Below are 18,972 nucleotides of genomic sequence, written 5' to 3' on the forward strand. Positions count from 1 at the left end.
CTTTGGCGTGAACACCATCTTTTTGGTGTCCACATGACAGGCTGGGACTTAGGCTAAGGTCTAAGTCTGGCTGGTGCAACAGTGCCCTCTAGAGGACAGACCAGGTCCAGCCGCTGCCTCAGATTCACGGCTCACAGCTCCCTCTTCCCACCCAGCACTGTGTACAGACAGAGGACCTGCTGATGTGTCTATTGGAACGACTTTATTTAAGTAGACTGGGCCCCACCAGGCAACGTGGTTTGTGCGAGGCTGTGCAAGGGACAGGCTTGGGCTAAGAGAAGGGAGGTGAGCTGGTTAAGCACACTGCAGTCCGCGGGTCGCCACATAGCTTTCACACACACCTGCTGCTGCGGCCCACACCTGGCAGGGCCTTTGGTCGTTGTACGGCATGGGGGAGAATACTGCCTGGACTCTGGAACTGGGGCAGGTCTTGGTGTTACAGATGAGGGTGCCAGCGAAGATTTGCTAGCCCCAGCTTTGCACCATCTGGGCTGAGGAGCCTTTGGACCACTGCTAGGCGAGCCCAGTCCAGGGTAGGCACCTGGCCCCACTGGACCAGAGGAGATGAGCCTGGGCCCATCAGCTCCTGGCACTCTGGTTTTGCCCCCCTCCCTCCCTAACCAAACAAGTCCAAAGTCAAGAATGGCACAGGTCAGCCCAGAGGGGGCCTTTTAGCCTCTACAATCTAGCCCCCCGGGTCAGCTAGAGTGGGAAAAGGCAACTTGGTTAATTGCGGCTCTTTCTCCAGTCCTAAGGGGGCTGGATCCCCAATACCCATCTTTTGCTAGGGGCCTCTGCCAAAGAGTGATTCTACCTCCTGTTTCAGAAAATCCAACCAGCAACCAGCCTGTTGATTCCAGGCAGTGAGCAAGTAGAAGAGGGAGAAAGAAACAGGCTGTGGGAGTGCCTTTGAATGTAGCCTCCGATCCCAAATGGTCCTGAGGCCTATGGATACTGTCCATTAGCAAGGAGTGGCGGGGCCCTGGATGCTATGCTAAGCTTAGGTGCTGTAAACATTAGTGTGAACATGGTGACCGGTAGGCAGGAGGCGATGAGCTCCCTCTCTCCAGTCCTCATACTGAACAAACACTTCAATAAATAAAACTGTTTGAAGATGGCATTGCCCAAAGATGGATGAAAGCAAGTAAGAGGGCGTGGGGCCAACAGGCTTCTCAAACTTTCCTGCGACCCCCTGGATGGGGCTGGGGGTTGGAGCACTGACTCTACCGCCATCAGAAGTAGCACTACTCCTGCCCTTCTCAAATGCCCTGTGTTGTCCTGGTCCCCAGGTAAAGTGGAGGGCATCCTGCCTTCTCCCGACTCTGGAGTCTTAGTAACTCCTGGAGTGCTTTTCCAGCCTCCCAAACCCAAACTGCAACAAAACCAGACAGAACTCAACCCCGGCCCCAGTCCTTAGTCCATGATCAAGAAGCATTGAGAACAGAATGATGAGCAAGGGAGGAAGCAGCTGCCTTGGGCCTCAGGGCACCCTGAGGGTGCAGTGGGGGTGGGGCTAGCCCAGCCTAGGATGGGCAGCAGCAAGGTCTCTTGGGGGTTGGGTTTCCCTCCCTCTCTGTCTTTCTATGGTAGTAAACATAGTCCCACACAACCAGACAAAGGCCCAGCTGACGGAGTGGGGCTCTCTGCCGGCGCTCTTCCCTGTCAGGGGCCAGTTAGTGGTCAACCCCAGGCCTCAGGCCATCGCCATCGTGGGTAGTTCATCGTCCTTTCTGGGCCCTGGGCTCCCTGGGCCACACGGCACTCGCGTATGTACACACACTCGTACCCACACACACACTCATACACACAGGCAGTTCCTCGCAAACACTCCGACTCAAGAAAGCGAGTTTTAAAGTGGAGTTAACTTCAGAGAGAGGTGAAGATGACGTCTCAACATTAGAAGGTTTTCCTGTGGATAGATCGGGCACCATCTTCCTCGTACTCCTTCTTTGAGACCCACATCTTCTTAAAGGTGTCCAGGGAGGCGAGGATAGAGCCCCTGGAGTGGAGGGAATCCAAAGGAACATTGTGTGTGAGACAGAGAGAGAGAGAGAGAGCACGCGCGAGAGAACTCCGGTGTTGGTGGAGCCAGCCAGTCCCCATGGGGCCAAACTAGATCAGGCTTTTCTTTAAAGGGGTGGGGTAGTGAGGGGTAATCAATGCCTTCACTTCCTGTTCCGCTCTTATTCCCAGAAAAGCTACTCACCCAATCCATGTGGAATACAGTCTCTCCTGAGGTGCAGATATCTGCAAGGGTGAGTAGAAAGAGAAACCTGAGACTTGCATCCTCCCTTCTCCCTTTCCCTTCCAAGGCTTGTTGTCTTTATGGCCAATTCTCACTGCCCAAGGCAATGGATATATTTCACAGGATAGGCTTTAAGTTGTGCCCCTGCTGGACCCTGTGGCCTCTCTGGAGGTACTGTGACCAGCCTGACACTCATTGGGAGAAGCAGGCTTCCAGCAACCGTAAGTATCCATAGCTCCCAGGGAAGCTGGGGTTCTGTGGGAGCAAGATTTGGCTCTGTGAGGGGACAGGGGAAACAGACTCCATGGCAGGAGCCATACTCCTTCATTTAGGATCCCTCTGTCCTCAGCCAGGCTAGCTCCCTTCAGCTGTGACTAAGATGTTGGACTGTATCACAGGGGAGCAGCGAAAGCCAATCTCATGTCAATGTTACAGTTTCCCTGAAAGACCACACGAGGGGCCCTCTGCCTAGCACCTTGCCACAGCTGGGTATCAGACTTGCCATCCTTCTGTGAAGAGGGAGAGTGAGCATGGGTGCTCCCCTCTGGCAGACCTCAGGGTCAGCATAGAAGCAGGGAGCCATCTGGCAGTGCCTGTATGGCCTTGGCTGCCCGAAAAGCTTGGGCAAAGCTGGCGGGGAGGCCATACCACGTGGCACTCTAGACCCTTGGAGGCCCAGTTCCACCCAGCCCTGCCCCCGCCATGCTCCTACCCTGATCTTCACATCTTTCGGAGCCAGTTTCTTCACTTCACTCAGTAGCCGGTCACCAAAACCTGAATGGGCAAGGAAGGAGAATCTCGAGTCAATTCTCTGGGTGTCTGGGTCCAGCAAGATCTGGAAGCTTCCTCAGGAAGGGACCCGAGAGCAAAGACCAACCTTTGAACAGGGTGGAGCCTCCTGAGAGGACAATGTTAGAGAAAAGTGTGCGCCGCAGGTCCATGTCAGACTTCTGGATGGCAAACACCAGTACCTCATGGATGCCCTCACTCTCTTCGCCAATCAGGTCTGGCCTGAACAGCAGCTCAGGTGCCCGGAATCGGGAAGGACCAATCTGCAGGGTGGAGGGCAAGCTTCAGAGGCTGGGACTGGGGCCGAGGTCCCTTTCGGGGTGGGAACGGAAGAGGTCCCATCTCTTAGTAATCAGGTGGCTATGAAGGCTCGGCTCAGGCAAGACCCTGTACGTCAAGGACCTCAAAGTACAAAGATAGGGCTCCTGGGAAACTAGAGAGAGGAAGCTCCTACGTTTAATCTTAGCTCTGGCATTTTCCAGCCAAGAGACCTTTGGCATTAATATATGGATTCATTCATTCGTGGAAATTTCTTCCTATAAATGGAGGTACAGGGAGAGGCAACTTGCCCTATACTGTGCCCAAGTGGTTTAGGACAGCACTAACCATCCCCCTTCCTAATCCTTTCCTGACCTAAGAAAACGCCTCTGGTGCCTCCTGCACCCCACACAGGAAAAGCAAAGTCCCTGGTGCCTTGCTCTGTAGGAGACGGTGCTGCTCAAGAGCTACACTGCTCCAGGAAGAGGGGTAAAATGACTGGTATATCTGACTCCAGCCTCCCCTTGTGGAGTTCTGTTTGGGCCCAGAGCTTTTGGGGGCCCGAGGGGACTGAGGGGTGAGGTCCAGCTGCCTACCTCAATGGTGCTACCGTCGGGCAGGTAGTACTGAGCCTTCTCCGTCTCTAGTGTCTCATCCTTCTGGGGGTTTATGGACAGGTAGCAGGCTCTCTGTGGAACCAAGCACAAGTCAGGCAGATAGGAAACCTGGCACCTACCTGGTCAGAATCCTAGGGGAATGATGTGCTGCTGCAGAAATCTGCACAACTACAGTGATTGCCTTAAAGGTCATTAGAGCTACTGCCCCAGGGGAGGAGCAGAGAGGTTTCTGTCAGCCTTCACCGGGTAGCATTTAGGATATGAGTTCCTACTTGTTCCATCTTCCTGGTGGGCAAGCATGGAAACTTGGCTCTTTGGATCTGGGTCTGAGACCATAACCTCACTTTAGTTCAGACTTAGGCCATTTTTCTCCTCTACTACTCATATGGTTCTGGGTCCTGCCTGCCGAGCTCAGAGGTTTCCCTAGAGTCACAGGTGGCAGGAGGATTCAGTTTACTTAAAAAGAAAAATGTATTCTGACTTCTTCAAGGATGTAAAAGAACGTATGTACACAAGGTATAAAAAAAACATAATGGGGGCCGGCCCCGTGGTGTAGCAGTTAAGTGTGCGTGCTCCGCTGCTGGCGGCCCAGGTTCGGATCCTGGGTGCACACGGACGCACCACTTGTCAGGCCATACTGTGGCGGCATCCCATATAAAGTGGAGGAAGATCGGCACAGATGTTAGCCCAGGGCCAGTCTTCCTCAGCAAAAAAAGAAGAGGATTAGCACGGATGTTAGCTCAGGGCTGATCTTCCTCACACACACACACACAAAAAAAACCCATAATGAACACTGGTGTACCTATCACCCACGTTAAGAAATAGAAACAGCTCCCTTTCCCCCACAAGATGGCAGCACATCAGGAAGGTGAATCTGTCAATGTGAGGGGCGCAGCTGGAGGATCACACAGCTGCCAGGAGGCCTGGCTGGGAAGAACAGAGCCTGACCCAAGACCCCCAGGACAGGAGCTTCGCCTTTCTTCACTCTAGGTCATGGACACCCTGGCTGCTCTGTTCCCATTCCCTATCTCATCTCTGGGCCCATGGGGCAGCACCCACCTCTTTTATGGCCTTGACAATCTCAAACTCGGAGGATGAGTGGAAATCATAGCCCTCCTTACGCAGGTAGAGGCGAAGGAAGCGAGAGACGTCTCGGCCAGCGATGTCGATGCGCATGATTGAGTGGGGCATGGCAAAGCCCTCATAAATGGGCACGGCATGGGTAACGCCATCCCCAGAATCCAGCACTACACCCGTGGTCCTGCCTGTGGCATAACTGAAGCAAAGGGGGCAAACCATCACTACCCCTGCCGCCTCACTCTGGGAAGAAATTCACCTCTTTTTAGAGTCCAATGTCAGCTACACTAAAGCCGCCTTTCTCCAGGGGCCTTACACTGGACTGAGTACTAAGGAAGCCTGAGCATTGAAGCCAGCCTTGAAATACCTGAATGAAAGGAACTAAACCTCTCCAAGCTCCCTCCCCCACTTCCAGAAGAGCAGGCCTTCCAATCTCAAGAGATGCCCTGGCCTTCAAACTGCTTCAGGGACCCAGCCCGAGGGGCAGTTTTTACTCTCTAAACAAAAGGAAAAAACCCAAATGCCTACAGGGGCCAGGCAGGAAAAGTAAATGAGTAAAGGAAAATAAGAATATTTTCACTTTCACAAAAAACTAGCTTTTTTCCCACACGGCCCTCTAGGTCTGTCCATAGTTTTTTTCTCTTTTGGTAGAGACAAGGGTACAGACATGTACTTCTGTGATATGAGAGGAAAAACCCACCATGTTAGACAAATAGCAGCTGATACTCTGCCTTCGTGTTGGGAGGACAACAGGGAAAGGAGTGGACTGTGGGGAAGTCAAGCTTGCAAACTCTATCTCAAATGGCGGCTGCTATTTCAGCTCTTGCCAATTTTTGCCCTATAGGAATGCAGGCCCAGCATTACCACATCTTACCATTTTCTCAGAGAAGCCAGAAATTTGGATTTTGACAGGAAAGCTACCAATTTTTAAATGCTAGCTCACAATTTTTAATGGCGTCAAACAAATCCCATCTGCAGGTCACCAGTGTATAATCTCGGCAGTAGACCTAACCCTGGCGTGAGGCAGGCTGGGAGCATGACAGGAATGACAGGGGTGTGAGACCAGAGACCATGGTGGTGTCTTCACCCTATCTCCAGCCTCGCAGAGCACCTGGCACAAGCGGGCACTGAATAAATGTCTGAACATTTACAGGGGCCTTCCCAGCAGGCCGAGCAGAGAGCCTTGGGCACCAAACCTGCTGAGAGTACCAGACTGGGAGACAGTCTCAATACTCCCCTTCCCACCACCTTTAACCCTTCCCTAGCAGGGGTACTCAAGTTGCTCTGAACCAACCCAAAGGAGAGGCAGTCTAGAACCTGCTTTCCCTCCCAAGAGGCCAGGCTAGCCAGCCAGGCTGCTACTCACAGGCTGAGCACAGCTTGCATGGAGATGAAAAGGGCTGGCACATTGAAGGTCTCGAAGAAAACTTCAGCAGCTCGTTCTCGGTTTTTCCGCGGGTTTAAAGGCGCCTCCGTCAAAAGCACTGGATGCTGTGAAAGATGCCCAGATGGTAATCAGGGCGAGGCCACATTCCCACCCCTCATTTGTACTGGAGGAGAAGTCCCTGCGTGGCTGGCTAGAGCCCAGGGAGGGGACCTTTGTCAGCCTCCCCCCAAAAAAGAGGCAAGCTGGGTCTGTCACCTACCCCTGCCCAAGTCAGTTTCTCAACTTTCCAAATTCATGCCCCCTTTAAAGTCTCATTCTGTCCTCCCCTCTACCCCTTACACCCCACTCCTTGTTCGCCAAGATTCTTGTATTGGCCCTGTATCTACTGTATAGCTCCAATTGTCAAGAATATTTTGCTAAACTCTAAATTTGGTTTTATTATGATAAAAAAATAGTTAAAAAATTTTCAAAATAGAAAATTAAATTTCAATATTGAATGTACTTTTAAAAAACGGAACATACCCCTCCCATGGAAATTCTGAAATGCCTAGTATGCACCTTCTTTTGTGTTTCTGAGTTGAGAGTTACTTCTTTACAAGTTAAAGAGCATAGGCTCTGAAGTCTGAAAGACATGGGTGTGAATCCCAGCTCTACCACTTTATTCACTGGGTGATCTTGGAAACACTACTGGCTTCTCTGAACCTCTGTTTCCTTGTTTGTGAAACGGAGATAATACTACCTACACCTCATAGGAATGGTGTGAAGATTAACTGCGAACATGTCTGAGAAGCACATGGCCCGGTGCCTGGCACGTAGTGAGACTCAAATACTCTTGGCAGTTATCATCGTCATCCTCCTTATCTCTGGGGTAGGGGTTCTGCACAGCTCTGCACACCCCAGAGGGGTGCCCTGTACACAGGGCCCTCACCTCCTCTGAGAAAGTCTGCAGCTGGTCCTTAGAATAGACATATTGCCAGATGCGCTCCATGTCGTTCCAGTCCTTGACAATGCCGTGCTCCATGGGGTAGCGGATGGAGAGCAGCCCTCGGTGTTCCTGGGGGCAGAGAGCAGGACTTACAGCAGCAGCCAGCCTTTCAGCCGGGCTGCCCAGTGGACCCTGCTCTTCCAGGACTGGGAATTCCCACCTAGCAGTCCTCACCCAGGGCTAAGGGGGGACACCCACTCTCCAAGTCTCTAAACTGTATGCTGCAAACTGCTCTCACTGTCCAATTAGCTGGCAAAGCTGAGGGCTTCTGCCTTTCCATGGACCTTCGGGTGCCCCTAGGGAAAGTGACAGGAGGCACCCTCCTCATTGCCTCATCCTAGGACACAATCTCCTGGCTCCCACCTCTGGGCCTCAGCACTTGAAGCCAAGGTCGGCAACAATGATTCTGTTGTTCTGCTTCTAGAGGCTGCCGGAGGGCTCTGCCAAACTGTACTAATTAACTCATCCCCAGGGTACCCCAGCGACGATCTCTTTCCAAATCCCTTTTGCCAAAAAAATAACCAAACCAGTCAATTTGATCATTGGCAAGGTAGCGACAGAATACAGAAGGAAGGCATCAGCCCTGTTTTCTAGACTGGTCTCTGTTTCCCAAAGTGGGATTTCATATATTTCCTCTCCAAAACCACAGGCTGCTCCTGGGAGAAATCAACTGATTAGGCCTAGGATGAGAGAACCAAAGGGGAGACTTGAAGAAGAAAGTGCTCCTTTTACTCATATCTATGTCCCACTGCTGGGACACTGCCCATGTGGGGAATAATGAAGGTCTTCTGCTGGCTTGAGGCTTCTTCAATAGAACTGGGAATTACCTCAGCTTTGGGGCCGATGAAAATGTCGCCTTCGAGGGCTCCTGCCATGACTCGAACATGCTTGGGTCTGCCCACACTACAAGAAAGTCAGGAGGACCATCACTTTTCATTTCACCACAGAACACACAACAGAACACAGGAAGGAAGTGTAGACACACATACTTAGACGGGAAGAAATACACTCAATTCTACTGTGATTATCTTTGAGGAGTGAGATTACAGTTGACTTTGATTGTCTTCTTTCTACTTTTCTGCATTTCCCACAATTTCTACAATGGACATGTGTTATTTTAAGCTATTTGTATATTAGTTCACATTTTTATTATATTTATATTTTTTATAAGTTATTTAAAAAATATTTAGATGATTCAATATTTCTAGTTCTTCTCTTTCCCCAGTGTATGTGTGGACCAAGAGAGACAAGGAAACAAGAATTTCTAAATGAATGGTTAACTCAAAAAATTTTAGTCTCCTTAGCTCCCCGTCCAGGACTTCCACTAAGCAAAACTGTGATGTTGTAACTGGGATAGATAGCTTTCTTCCTTTTTCTCCCCCTTTAAGCCCCCTCCCCAGGCGCCTGTGCCCTTCTCCTGCCGGCAGTCTCTCTGCCTTAGGAGGCAAGCACTGAGAAACTCATTCTCATGAAGATGGTAGGTATGGTTCAATGTTAAACCCCATCCCAGGTGATAGGAGAATTTTAAAAAGAGGGCTTCAGGAAGAGGCAGTCACCCAAACCAATGAGTCACCAATGACAACATTTTTGGCATCAGATAAAATCAAACTTAAAAAGAGGTCTCTTGCCTGTGCCTCTTAAATTGTACCATGTAGGCAATTGTTTCCTTTGTTTACTCCAAAAGCCAGCTGCTGTCCCTTGCTCATGGTTGTTTTGAGTATCAAGGCTGACCCTAATGAGAGCTCTCTTCTCCCTAAAAGATGGAAGTCTGACTCCGTAACAAAGCTGACAAGCCTCCCAAGCTCTGACTAAGCTACAGAATGACTTACTAGTTTGGAAAGCAGTATTTGGGGATCTGGTCACCAGCAAAACCAGCTTTAATCACACCGGATCCCTGAGGAGAGAGGAGAAAGAGAAGTCAGAAGTATCACAAAAACAAGAGGAGATATATATCATACAATACATATAATAAGGTTCCATTTTTATTTAAAAAAGAGAGAGACGAGCCAGCCCTCATGGCCTAGCGGTTAAAGTTTGGCATGCTCTGCTTCGGCAGCACGGTCAGCCCGGGTTTGGTTCCTGGGTGCAGAACCACACTACTCGTCTGTCAGTAGCCATACTGTGGTGGCGCCTCACACAGAAAGAAGGACTTACAACTAGAATATAGAACTATGGACTGGGGCTTTGGGGAGAAAAAAAAAAAGAGAGGAAGATTGGCAACAGATGTTAGCTCAGAGCAACTCTTTCTCAGCAAAAAAAAAAAAAGATGCATAAAAAAAAGAGAGAGGGGCCGGCCCGGTGGCGCAAGCGGTTGGGTGCGCGCGCTCCGCTGCGGCGGCCCGGGGTTCACTGGTTCGGATCCCGGGCGCGCACCGGCGCACTGCTTGGTAAGCCATGCTGTGGCGGCGTCCCATATAAAGTGGAGGAAGATGGGCACCGATGTTGGCCCAGGGCCGTCTTCCTCAGCAAAAAAGGAGGAGGATTGGCGGATGTTAGCTCAGGGCTGATCTCCTCACAAAAAAAAAAAAAAAAAAAAAAAAGAGAGAGACCTTATATTTGTGTATAATGTATCCATTTCTCTGAACATTTGTATAGCGCAAGCACCGTACAGTGCATGCCAAAGGGAGGGACGTGGGACTGGGCATAGTGAGGAGACCTTTCACCGTACACTTAAAGTATTATTTGATTTTTCTTTATTCTTTGACTTTTCTACATTGAACATGTTTTGCTTTTGGAATTAAAAATGATATTAAAAAGGGAAGAAAAAGAGGAAAGCTGAGGAGAGAAGAGGAAAGTACCTAAAATCACCAAAGCAGCCAAGTTCAGGAACATAACCAAGGTGGGAAGGGCGCGTGATTCTTTCTGTTACACCACCATGGGATGCTTTCAACCTCCTTTCCCAGCTCAGGCCTGAACTCTCCCGGCCCTCCAGGGCCTCGATGACAGACACCACCATGAGCATTGTCATGCTTGAAGCTGACGCTGATGGAACACACGTTGTCTGCTTCTTACTGCAGGGGTACAGCACTATGCTTTGCAGGGTGTTTGTGGTAGTTGTTTTGTTTTGTTTTTACCATGCTTTGTTTTACTCGTTGGTCTCCTGATGGTAAAGAGCAGGTAAGCCCTAAAGCATTGTCTGGGAAGAGACCCAAGATTATAATCCTGCTACTCCAATCTTTGGTATGCTGGGTGAGGTGCCCAGCAAAGTATCTGACTTCTTCCTCCAGCAGCTCTGGTACCACCCAGGGCCCAACCAAAGTAAACACTGACTCGAGACACAGATACCAACTTTGTGCAGGACAGATGTCAAGGCTTGATACTGCTTGCAGATACACCCTGTTCTCCTCCTTAACCGTCCTTCTACCACCACACCTGATACTTTCACCCTTCTACCCCAACATGGTTTACAGCTGCACATGTAATTGGGGCAAGCCTTTTCCTGCTGCCTGTCAACCACTTCTCCTGGGGTGGAGTGTGATATTTCCAGAACCCACACAGCAAGCAGTAAACATATCAGGAGATGCTCAACAGCCAAGGTTCTTTTGCACCAAAGGCTTCCCAGCAACTCCCCTGGTTCCCTCTCTGTCTCTCATTCCTGTTCTTCTATAGGAGAAGTGGGGTGCCTGACTCTGGCAAGACAGAGGGAGGACGTAAGAAATGGTGGAAGAACAGGGAGAGTGGTTTGTGGGGAGAGCAGGGCAAGCCAGTTCTCTAAGACAGCAGGAAGCTCTGCCAACAGAAAAGAGAGAATACAAGAGACAATGTGCAAACTCATCGGCCTGGGCAGAACAGCAAGGAGCCTGGAAAAGGTGCAGCTGTAAACTGAGCTGAAAGACTGGGAAGGAGGGAGGACCATCCTACTGCAAACCTGTGGGCTCAGGGACATGGATAGTGAGAACAGCACTGTACAAGAGAACTGGGAGAACTTGGTAGCTCAAGCTTCCAGTAATTGCTCACTGCCTTCACCTGGGTGTGGTGATGCTGCCAGACTAATTGGATCTCCAGGTAGAGGTTGCAAACAAGAAAAGTAAAGATGAGACCTGTACTTCAGACTCTGGATATCTTTAAGAGATGATTTTCCTGGCTATTTCATTTTGAGTTTACTAGCAAAAGGACTAGAGTCTGAGTAACAAGGCAGATTAAGATGTCAGGTTCATTTCTTCCTCTCTCTCCTTCCCAGGAAGAGTCTAACAAGCTCCATTCAAATATCACTGCCTTCCTCCTGAAGAATAATCCCCAGCTGGAATTAGTTATCCTCTTCCTATCATCTCACAAAATCACCATTACCTGTACCACTAGGTAGCATGCATTTCATTCTGCTATTTGAATTTGTGGTTTCCATTTTTGTCTCTTTTCAGCCCAAGTTCCTTGAGGTCAGACTTTGCAGATCAGCAGACTTTGCAGATCAGCATCTGGCATTTGCAGTGTCCTCAAATAGATACTGACTGACTAAAATTAAAATCAAGCTCAAACGATTGGCAGATGAAGCCTAAAGTATGGAACCTGAATGAGCAGCTGAATTCCAGAAGCCCCAGGCAGAGGTGGTGCCAGAAAGGTGAAGGCAGCATTGAGAATGATGCACAAGGTAGAACCAGACCCAGCTTGTCCCTGCAGCCCCACAAGCTGGCCTGCCAGGGCAGTAGTTGGGTGAAGAATGGGTGGGGATGGGAGAGGCGGCTGAGCTGCCTCTGTTGTGCTCCACCATATCACGAGAGCATATAAAAGGGTCATGTCAATTTTTTGAACTGTATTTGTAACTAGGAACTGTGTACTTGACAAATGAGCTGCCACTCTCTTCGCTATTCACTCTGGCAAAGCCAAGTAAACAAATGCCTTGTAGAGGCTTCTTGAAAAAGTAGTCTCATTACACATTTAATTTTTGAGGACTCAAGTCTGCTGCCAGCCACCAATGACCATTCTCTTCCTGATGCAGGCAAACAAATAGCAAATCTCTCCGTAAGACTCTCCCAGTACCTGCTGGCTATCGGCCTTGTGGCTTAGGAAACCTTTATCCTAAGCACTCTTGATTGTTCTTTACATTCTGGGAAGGAGGCTAGTTATCTCCCATTTTACAAGTGGGAAAAGGAAGCTGAGAGGTGGAGCCTCAGAGTCTAGGACACTGGTGGCCCATTTTGGCCCAAAGACATATTTTGTTTGGCCCACAAAGTACTTTTTAAAAAACAGCTTTATTGAGATAAAATTCATATGCCATACAATTTACTCATTTAATAATTCTGATTCCTCTTGAAAAATCAGAAGATCTGGCAACACTGGGTCTGCATTCTTGTATGGGGACAGCTGGCTGGAAATGAAAAGCAGTTGGCCCTTTGGTCAGGCATGCTTAATGCAGCTTCCAGATTCCTCACACTGTCTTTAAGGCTACCCTCTTCCTCCCTCTAATTCCCAGCAACTAATTCAAGATGTTTCTCCTTCCACATGACATCTGGTTTCTTTCTTACCCTCAGGGCACCTAGCTTGGTGTGATGCACATCCTTGGCTCTCAAAATACACATAATTGAATAGTGAGCTCTCTCTACAAGTCACCTCCTCTTCACCCTTTCCATCAAGCTAGGAATGGATTCTTGCTGAAGTTGTACAAATAGCCTGAACATCACATTGCAAGTGACAGTGTTAAATATATTGACTTCATCTCCTCGGTTAATTCTAGTGTCCCTTAAACTTAAGTGAATCAGCAGATTATAAGAGCTGCAAACTGTGAAAAAAAAATTGAGACAATTAATAAAATTGGAATATTGACTGGATATTTGATGATATTAAAGAATTACTGGGGGCCGACCTGGTGGCACAAGCGGTTAAGTGCGTGCGCTCTTGCACCGACGCACTGCTTGTCAGGCCATGCTGTGGCGGCGACGCATATAAAGCGGAAGAAGATGGGAGTGGATGTTAGCCCAGGGCCAGTCTTCCTCAGCAAAAAGAGGAGGATTGGCAGATGTTAGCTCAGGGCTAATCTTCCTCACACACACACAAAAAAAATTATTGTTAATTATATTAGGTTTTGATAATAGTATGTTGATTATGTTTTTAAAAGAGTGTGGCAGCAGGAAGTGGGTGGGAATGTGGTTAAAAAGATTGGACAGGAGCTGATAACTGCTACAGGTAGGTGACGGATATGTGGATGTTTGTTATACTATTCCCTCTCCTGTTATTTATATTTGAAATTTTCTCTAATAAAAAGAATAAGAGCTAGTGAATAAGATGATAGCACTTAAGTAAAAATTCGAAACACCAATACTGCGCGCGCGGGCGCCCGCGCGTGCGCGCACACACACACACACTAAAATATGTATGTCCATAAAATCATGGATGGAAAGGAGCACATCAATTTCATGATGATGGTTTGCTTCTGGGATTACTTCCGGAACAGAATGAAAGGACGAGATTGTAGAGAGGTACAAAGAGGCTTCGTTTATATCTGTAATGCTTTATTCCCCCCGGCAAAAAATCTGAAGCAAATATGGCAAATGTCAACATTTATTAAATCTGGGTGGGGGCTGGCCTCGTGGTGTAGCTGTTAAGTGCGCGCACTCCGCTGCTGGCAGCCCGGGTTTGGATCCCTGGCGCGCTGAAGCACTGCTTGTCAGGCCATGCTGTGGCGGCGTCCCACATAAAGTGGAGGAAGATGGGCAGGGATGTTAGCTCAGGGCCAGTCTTCCTCAGCAAAAAGAGGAGGATTGGCATGGATGTTAGCTCAGGGCTGATCTTTCTCACAAAAACAAAACAAATAAATCTGGGTGGTAGACACGTGCTACGTGGGTGCTTATTATATAGTTTTCTGAACTTTTCTGTATATTTAAAGTATCTCGTTTTTTAAAAAGGGGGCTAAAGCAGCATAACATCCCCCCAAAAGAGTGAAACTCTTAGCTTATTGATGAACTTGTAAAGATCTAATACTGTTTCTGTATTTAGGCCCACATAGTCACAAAGACAGTTTTAAGATTGACCAGAATATTGATCCATTTTAGGACAGAACTTAGGCTTTGGGATCTTAGCAAAGATTTGAGCTTCAGAATAAACACAGTATTCTGATCAAAGTGTTATAGTCTGCAAAATGTGGCTTAGGAGCTGCCCTCTTCTTGTATTACTATCTATGATATGCCTTTGGGAAGAATGACTTATGTTTAGTTTTTAAAAATACCTATCACTTTATTGTTGTCATTAAAGCGCGCACAGACACCCCTCCATTTTCCTCATTAAATTCTGAGAATTGGTTTGGTGCCAGAACAGGATGAAAGGAATGGTCAACAACTGTCTGAAGATTGGGAAAGGCAGTGGACTGATATTGGGGCTCTTCCCTCTTTTCTTTGCTTTCTTTGTTCTCCTTTCTTTTAATTACAGTCTCCTTAGCCCAGAAAATAAAATTGTAGCAACATGTTAAGCTATGGAGCTGTTAAATCTGGTAGAGACATATTATTCTTATAATATAAAGTTGGCTCAAATATTTCAAATGATTTTTCCTATCCCTTTTTCACTTTGAAACAAAACAAAACTTTATAAATGTCAAACAGCAAGAACTACTTGAGGCCTGAAATCTAAAAATGTGGCAGATGCTCAGTAAATCCTAATGGGAAAATTACTTAAGTTTCTCCTACTTTACCTTTTGGCAGAATTATTGGCATAATAAAGAAAATGTTGTCCCAGGGGCCGGCCCCCGTGGCTTAGCAGTTAAGTGTGCGAGCTCTGCTACTGGCAGCCCGGGTTTGGATCCCGGGCGCGCACCGTCGCACCGCTTGTCCGGCCATGCTGAGGTGGCGTCCCACATACAGCAACTAGAGGGATGTGCAACTATGACATACAACTATCTACTGGGGCTTTGGGGAAAAAAAGGAGGAGGACTGGCAATAGATGGTAGTTCAGAGCCGGTCTTCCTCAGCAAAAAGAGGAGGATTGGCATGGATGTTAGCTCAAGGCTGATCTTCCTCACAAAAAAAAAAAGAAAATGTTGTCCCAGAGAAAAAACAAGTCAATTCTTTAAATTTTAAAACTGAAAATTCACCACTGATTTGATGCATTTCAAAATACACTACCAAGAGAGAGGAAGGAGAGACTAAGAAGCATTTGCTTAAGTGACATTAAAGAAAATGGCTGGAGATGGAACTACTCCTTCCAAACAATTCAAGAAGCAGAGGATCTGGTGGGATGGACAGACCGTTCCTTCTGCACTGCTGATGAAAACAGGAAATGGCTAATTTCTATTTGTATTTTCTTTTTAAAACAAAAAAGGCAGATGAAGCACACACAAACTGGTTGAAGACAGAGATAGTGGTGTTCTCTGAAATTCAACATCAAGATCCAGCAGTTATACCTAACCCTCTGCCATAACAAACTAGGGTCCTCCGCCCCACCCCCAACCTCTCTTTATTTAGGGACTTCTTTGTTAATGTGATAAAGCTATTCAATCATTCATCCACTCACCCATCAATCCAATGAAAAAACATTTATTGAGCACATAGTGGTGCCAGGACCTAGGTAGTGTGTGTGTAGAGTGAGGTGAAGACGAGAGTAATGAAAAACGAAGGAATACTATCTTTTCCCACAAAGATTTAATAGTCTAGTGAGAGAGACAAAAAAAGTCCTCCCCAAAATGAGGTGTGTCACTGAGCTCAACCTCATACCCCTGGAGAGAAGGAAAGCTAACAACAAAAAAAGCACCTTTCCTTGGAAAAAGTGAGGACCTTGGAACTCAATCTCAATTTAAGTCTTGGCTCTTCAACTCATAAACCAGGTAGTTTGAATACTGTTATTTAAACCTCTCCAAGCTTCACTTTCCTGCATAAACTGGGGGTAGTAATTCCTATCTACCTACCGGACGCTTAAATGAGGTGATGCAAATGAAACAACCTTGTAACATGCCTAAGATGTCCCAAGGGCTGGGTCAACAGAGGGCATCTGACAGTCAGCTCCGGACAGGGAATAGGCAGTTTTGCCTCCATGGAGCCATTTAGAAGAGGCACAGAAAAGGTATCAACCAATCTCGGTGGGACCAAACATTTGAGTGGAAGACAGAAACGTAAAACAGTTGTTTTACAATTGTCCCCCTCCGCCCCAAATAAGAGCAGTATTTAGATTCTTTCCATTTGTCACTATTGATGCTAACGGATAAAGCACTGGATTTAGGGCACCTCTACTGTGCGACCCTGGGCTCACTAGACTTCTTCGCGCTTCAGTTTTGTCATTTGTAAAACGAGGATGAAACGTCCTGCCTTAACCATTCACCCAGTTTTTGTGAGGATCCACTCGAATGGATGTGCACTCCCCCCACCCACGTCAGCGCTAGAGCGCCTGGCAAATGTTATGTTTGGTAATTTTTTTCCCCAGCAATTAGGCGTTCCGAAGACGAAGGTATCACCCTGCTTGCTTTGTCACTCTCCTTTCTTCTCGACCTTTATTCACGTTATAATTTATAATCACAGAAATAACTGAAATCTTATGGCTATTTTTCGCACCAGATTCTCGGGCCCCACCCAGATACACCGCCAAGCCTCCGGCCAGCTGCAGACAGAGGGAAACTTACCCCTTCTCTACCCGCGGGCAGGCCCTAGCCCGTCAGGCCCCTACACCGGGCGATCCCGAAACCAATCCTCACAACCCTCGTGCATCGCCCCGCCCCTTAGAGAGGGGACACACTATGGCGGCCCGGAAAAATGGCAGGGGCGCGAGCCAATCACTGCAGAGGGCTGCCCTTATCCGGCAAGGCCCAGAGGCGGGGTCATCAGTCAAGATGGACAGCCAGAGCAGCCAATAGAGTTATCGGAAACCGGGGAGGGGATGGGCGCCGGGCGCTCACATCGGTTAAGGCCCCTCAAGCCAACGGCCCAAGAACCCGGCCCGCACTACAGCTCTTCCCTCTATCCATCCCCAAGTTCTCCATCCCACGGTTGCTGGCCGGCCGCCCTGCCTGCGGACTGGGGGGTGGGGGTGGGGTGGATGGAGGCGGCGGCGGCTGAACCCGCCTGACAGGCCGGGCCAGTGACAAAGAGCCGGCGGCCCGGGCTGAAACCCGGGAAGCAATCCCTTCGGGAAGGAGAGCATACGTCCCTTTAGAGATAGGAAAGACGCAACTCACGTTGTCGATCACGACGGGTTGGTTGGCGATCACATCGTAGGACTCCATGGCAGAGGAATCTTTCCTTCCGAGGAAGGAACTGCCAGCCGGGTCCGCTGCTAACGCCACTGACACGCATGCGCAGTCTAGCCGGTGGTAGAGGGCGGCAGGGAGCGGCCCGACCTCGCCTCCGAAGAACTACAAGCCCAGCATGCCTTGCACCAGGGTTAGCGAGCCAGGCAACTTCGGAGCCCCGCCTGCTTTAAGAGACGGGGCGTCGCGTTTCTGACGCACAGTACCCTGGGCTTTGTAGTCTCCATTGATAATAGACAGGGATGCCGATTGATGGGGGTATTGCTTGCTTGGATCTGTAATCCGCTTGAAGGGATTAGCAGTGCATGCTGAAATATGTAAAGTTGTATGAAAGTAGTCTTCTTGAGTACTTGTCTGTAGTTCGGTTTGGATTGGTCAGTAATTCGTGCATATTTGGATTTTACAGATCCCTCCTGCCACTCCCCACCACTTCCCCTGGACGATATAAGATTGCCATGTTTTTATTTGGGTCTATAAGACATTAATAAAAATCTATCGCCATCACACTCGACTAAAGGAAATTTTAATACACACACACGGGAAAGGACATATTGCCAGAACAAAAGAAAATAATTTAAATTGCATAAAATTTGCTTTTTAGAAAAAACGGTACATTTTTGTTGCTTTTCGCGTTTTTCCTGGGTAGGTGTGAACTTTGCAACAGGCTAACATTGGTCCGAAGACTGGCATTTGAAGCTACTGGTATAGATGATTTTTTGGCTATTAAAACATCGTTCATCTAATAACTTCAGAAACTGCTCTATCTCTTTAATTTTCGTGGGGAGCTAGAATTTACATTGATGAGCGAGAAAATGGAGGTGAAGAGAGGTTATGTGTCACTGCTTTCAAATGAGCCCAGTGCATTCTTCTCTAGATTATTTCCTCCCCGCCTTCAAGCTGCAGGGATCTTTTAGTTAATAGTACTGGTAAGCAGGACTCCCTTCTATCCCTTTCTCTTGGAATTTCCAGATCATTGAGTGGAAGACATTACTATATGAAAAGTTATTGTAAACAGGAAAGTAATTCCCAACTCAGTGCCTTCGAAATTAACTTTTTTTCCAGTTACAGAGAGCCAAGGTAATGGGGAAGGGCAGGCCACAGTAGATAATGATGTTCCTCAAAGTAATCTGCAGACATCTGCCTAAAACAGAAGAAAAAAGAGATTGTCATCTTCACTAAAAGCATTTTTTAAATAATTACCAAGTCTTTTTAATCGATCCTAGTTTACCTAACTCTTGTTACTTTCTGACAGAATTCCAAAATAGGTATTTCAAAATATGACCCCTGAATTTGGCGGTGTTAGTGTCAGTCGATATAGTCAATGGACATTCAAAGACGGTAGGTAACGTTCAGATTTGTTATCTATTAAAACTAATGCCAGGGGCTGGCCCCGTGGCTTAGCGGTTAAGTGTGCATGCTCCGCTACTGGCGGCCCCGGTTCGGATCCCGGGCGCGCAG

General features: G+C 48.0%; 1 protein-coding gene across 1 annotated transcript; it reads right to left on the reverse strand.

Moving 5' to 3' along the window:
- Positions 1–185: 185 nt before the first annotated feature.
- On the reverse strand, positions 186–17,557 carry ACTR1A (actin related protein 1A). The gene is made up of 11 exons (XM_058543882.1): positions 17,443–17,557; positions 9,188–9,252; positions 8,186–8,261; positions 7,302–7,427; positions 6,353–6,477; positions 4,969–5,185; positions 3,889–3,981; positions 3,123–3,297; positions 2,958–3,019; positions 2,207–2,247; positions 186–1,999 (listed from the first exon to the last, which is right to left on the reverse strand). Exons 1-11 carry the CDS (start codon positions 17,488–17,490, stop codon positions 1,897–1,899), a joined length of 1,131 nt encoding a protein of 376 aa, XP_058399865.1. The 5' UTR covers positions 17,491–17,557; the 3' UTR covers positions 186–1,896.
- Between the last annotated feature and the right edge of the window lie 1,415 nt (positions 17,558–18,972).

The sequence above is a fragment of the Diceros bicornis genome, chromosome 6 (genome assembly GCF_020826845.1).
Source record: "Diceros bicornis minor isolate mBicDic1 chromosome 6, mDicBic1.mat.cur, whole genome shotgun sequence".
In the NCBI taxonomy this organism is placed as follows: Eukaryota; Metazoa; Chordata; class Mammalia; order Perissodactyla; family Rhinocerotidae; genus Diceros; species Diceros bicornis.